Raw genomic sequence first — 4,257 nt, 5'->3', positions numbered from 1 at the left:
AGGTCCAGGCTGCGGAGGGCTCGTCTCCTTCATCTCCGCCATCCATCTCCGCTGACATGAAAGCTCCGCGGCTGCCGCTCTCGGAGGCCGGGGGGGAGTGGGGGGAGGTTGATTATTATTAATGATATTAATATAACCTCGATGTCCGCCGAGCCCATTGGCTGGTCGTGCTGCCCGCTCAGACCTCTGCAGCCAATGGCAAGGACGAGACGCGCAGTGGTCATGCCCCCCCCCACCCCCCACGGCTGCTGCCCGTGTGCTGGGACCGGCACCGCCGCTCCCCCCGCGCCGGGATTTGCTCCCTAATTGACCTAAATAAGGAGCTCGTGAGTGGCAGCCCCGGGGCGGTGCGCACACGCACACACGGACACACGCACACACACACACAGCAGCGCCCGACCCCGGCCCCGCTCAGCCATCGCCCTGCGCTTCCCCTGCGGAAATCCCATTTGCCGCCGCGCTCCTCCAATCGCAGGATTCCCCCCTCTCGTGTACAGCGTTTAACTCGCATGACATTTTTATTTCGTTATTATCGTTTTCGCGCAGAATCTGGCGCCTCCGATGGGTTGTCGGGTTGCTTTTTTTTTTTTGCTTTTTTTTTTTTTTCCTTCCCCATTCCCTTCCCTTCCTCCTCCTCCCCCCTCCCCTCCTAGCTTGCAGGAAATGATGGCAAACCGCGATCTGAAATGATTACTCCGGAAAAAAAACCTTTTATACCAGGAGAGCATCCACGGGGCTAAGTAGAGGCAGGAGGCGGCCGAGGGGCAGCGGGGAGCCGAGGAACCATCCTCCGGCGGAGCCGGGACCCCCCCCCCTCCTGCAGCTTTTTTACCGACAATGCCGGACGAAGCGACGGAAAACGCCAGCTCCACATCAGCCCGAGTCTCGTCCTTTTTCATCGAGGACCTGCTGGGCACCGAGGGCGGCGGAGGGGCGCGGAGGGCGGCGGCGGGAGGAGGAGGTGGGCGCGGAGCTCCGCGCTGTGGCCCCCACTCCTCGCTGCGCATCGGAGCCGCGGGCTGCCCGCTCCGCGACGCCGCCGTCGGTTGGTACCGCCGAGCTTTCCTGGGCTGCGCCAGCCCCGACAGTAAGTTGCCTTTCCCTCCGGGGTCCTGAAAGAGGTGGGGGGTGGTGCTGTCCCCTCCTCAGGGGGTCCGGTCCCGTCGCGGCCCCGAGAGGGGAGGGAGAGTGGTGATGCCTGGGCGTCCGTCGCAGCCCTCACCCCGCTTCTGTTCGGAGGTTTCGGCTGCCTACATTTCCGGAAATGCTCTCAGGGTGTTGGACACCTGGAGAGCCACCGCCCCGCCTGCTGCTAGCCCCGAAATGACAACATCGGGGGCTGTTCTTTCTCTTGGGCATTTTGCCTTTATTTATTCTTACCCTTTTTTTCTTCCTTTTTCCTGCTTTACGCTTCCCAGTAACCTCGAAAGCCGGGAGCACCGTCCCTGTAGAAGAGTTCGGAAGCAGCCCTCTATAGCACCGGCCCTATTGACACCGGCCCTATAGCACCGTCCTCTCGGTGCAGCCGAGGCCCCACAGCCCCTTCCCCGCCACTCTCCGCGCACTGCGGGGCTCCGCAGGGAGAGGCTTCTCCTCCCACCCGGGCTCCGGGGCACAGATTAACATCTGAAAAAGTTTACGGGCTGCGATCAGCGGTTATTTTTATCCTGATAGAAAAAATATTGTCCCTCGGCGCATCCCTTTGATTCTGTACGAGGCTATAGGGTTCGCACGCTTACCCAGTACGGAGTAGAGGCGTGATTTATAATCCAGAGGTCTCCTTTTTACAGGGATGGGTTTATTAATTTTTTTAATTTTTCTCTGAAATATGTCTAGAGAGAGAAAATGACCACCAAAACAACTGCTCGGTTTTCCTCGCTTCTTTTTCTTTCTGCCTTCCTTTCTGCCTGCTATTCTAGAAATTTTAGGATTTTTTTCCCCTTTAGAACTCCAATTGGAAAACACACTGTAGGCAACCACGGAGGCATGCTGGAGGCAATGTCCCGATATTAGAGCAGCTGATCCCATCGATGTGGTTTAGGCAGCTGAGAATAACATGAAGTGAAAGCATTTGTTTCCCCCCTCTCATCGTATACATACACTCACTGATATACTTACCCCATCTGTACACATCCTAACATACTTACGTATGTTCTTTTAAATATATGTGTACATATGTGTGTAAATGCATTGCTATATGTGTGTGTGTATATATACATATATATGGTATATATGTGAGTATATATATGTGCAAGCACATATGCGCATATAGGTAGGTATGTATACTTATATGAATATGTACGTGTGTATATAAATAGACATGTATAGGATGTATGCACGTGTGCACAAAACATATAAAGTATACAGACGTTATATACATGCGTATGTAAGTGTATATGGATGTTATATACATACATACATACGAATATAGCTATATATGTGTGCACATAGGCGTATACGCACACATGTACTCATACGAATATGCACTTTCACAAGTATATATACAGGACATATATTTAATGTATTTACCTACCAGTATGTGTGCGAGTGTACGAACACGCCGCTATTTGGGCATCCTTAACAGCACACGGAGCAATAGCAGTGGCACCGAGCTAGCTGCCCCCGCACCGCGTTGTTTCCCCTCCCGGTGTCCGGGAGTGGGGAGCCGCTTCCCGGACCCCCCCCAACCCCATCGCTGTGCCTCTCTCCGCAGCCAGTGATCGGGACTCGCCGGAGCTGCCCGAGGACACGGAGCGGGCGGGAGGCGGCGGGCGGGCGGTTGTGCGGGGCCCCGAGGGCGGCCGGCCGAGCTCCGGAGGCCGCGAGGAAGAGGAGGAACGCGGCGAGGAAGCGGGAGAAGCGGAGCAGCGAGCAGCCGGCCGCAAGAAGAAGACGCGCACGGTGTTCAGCCGCAGCCAGGTCTTCCAGCTGGAGTCCACTTTCGACGTGAAGCGCTACCTGAGCAGTTCGGAGCGCGCCGGCCTGGCCGCCTCGCTGCATCTCACCGAGACGCAGGTGAAGATCTGGTTCCAGAACCGCCGCAACAAGTGGAAGAGGCAGCTCGCCGCCGACCTGGAGGCGGCCAATCTCTCCCATGCCGCTCAAAGGATTGTGCGGGTCCCTATTTTGTACCACGAGAACTCGCCGGCCAGCGCCTTGGGCTTCAGCCTGCCCCACATGTCCCCCCCCTTGGTGGGCTTCTCCGGCGGCGTCAGCTATCCCCTGGGCACCTTCCCCGCCGCCTCCCTCCCCTTCCTCCGCTCGCAGATGACGGGACTCGTCTGAGCGCCCACCTGTGCCGGGACCGCGGCCCCGAGCCCCTTCCCTTGGCTTCCAGATTCACCCTCGGACCTTTTCTTTCCACTTTCACCATTTTCCGCTTTTCGACTTTTATTATTATTATTATTATTTTTTAAGAGAAAAACGTGCAATAAACTTACCGCTGGGGTAAAGGCGGAGCGGCGAGCAGCAGCCGGACGGAACCCAGAGGAGCGCGGCCATGAGCCGCGTCGTTCAGTGCCCCCCCCCCCCACCCCTCCCATCCCCACAACCGCCACGCAGCCAAAGACAACCCGACCTCGGTCCCGCGCTGACGCGGAACGGCGTTTTCCCAGGGGCCGCAGCCCCCCAGCTCCCCCACGAGCGTGAGACGAATGTACGGCAGCGCCAGGCTTGGGGGCTCCTCCCGGCCCCACCGCTCCCCGCCTCCCCCCCCCCCCCGCCAACGGACAAAACTTCGGGGTCCCCCACCGCGACCTCCGGATCCCTTTCCCCGCTGCTCCGCGCAGGGCCCGGCGGACCCCCCCTCCAGCAGCTCCTCCAGAGCGCTTTGTTTCAGGCCACTTAATTGGTACAGATTGTTTGGGTTTTTTCGCCCTCCCCATTGTTACTCATTTTCATCCGATCGATACCCTCGAGCATGTGCTGTTCCCACCCCGCCCCCCCCTGCCCCCCCCGGCCCTTTTTTTAGTTCGAAGCAACACGAAAGCAAATTGTCCGAGGGAATGTCGCTCCGCCGAAGTCAGAGCTGTGAGGATTTGTTTTCTTTGGTTTCGGTTTGTTTCCCTGATAAAGCAGCCTCTAAAAATACGCGGTGGGAAAAAAAATAAAGAAAAAAAAAAAAGAAAGAAAAAATAAGAAAAAAGAATTAAGAAAAGCAAAAGGACCATACTGTGTTTTAATAGCTGGGTTTGCCTCTTGTTTGGGTCTCCTGAGGAGGCTGAGGAAAACGCACCTCCACTTTCCCACCTCTTATGG

General features: G+C 56.7%; 1 protein-coding gene across 1 annotated transcript; it reads left to right on the top strand.

Moving 5' to 3' along the window:
* The first annotated feature begins 761 nt into the window (after positions 1-761).
* HMX1 (H6 family homeobox 1) lies at positions 762-3,382 on the top strand. Its single transcript, XM_065736149.1, has 2 exons — positions 762-1,087; positions 2,714-3,382. Exons 1-2 carry the CDS (start codon positions 838-840, stop codon positions 3,283-3,285), a joined length of 822 nt encoding a protein of 273 aa, XP_065592221.1. The 5' UTR covers positions 762-837; the 3' UTR covers positions 3,286-3,382.
* Positions 3,383-4,257: the final 875 nt, after the last annotated feature.

The sequence above is a fragment of the Cyrtonyx montezumae genome, unplaced genomic scaffold (assembly GCF_038088225.1).
Source record: "Cyrtonyx montezumae isolate F1298 unplaced genomic scaffold, pur_monq_1.0 scaffold_2, whole genome shotgun sequence".
NCBI lineage: Eukaryota > Metazoa > Chordata > Aves > Galliformes > Odontophoridae > Cyrtonyx > Cyrtonyx montezumae.
Note: the sequence above shows the minus strand (reverse complement) of the source record. Positions and strands in the feature narration are given on the sequence as shown.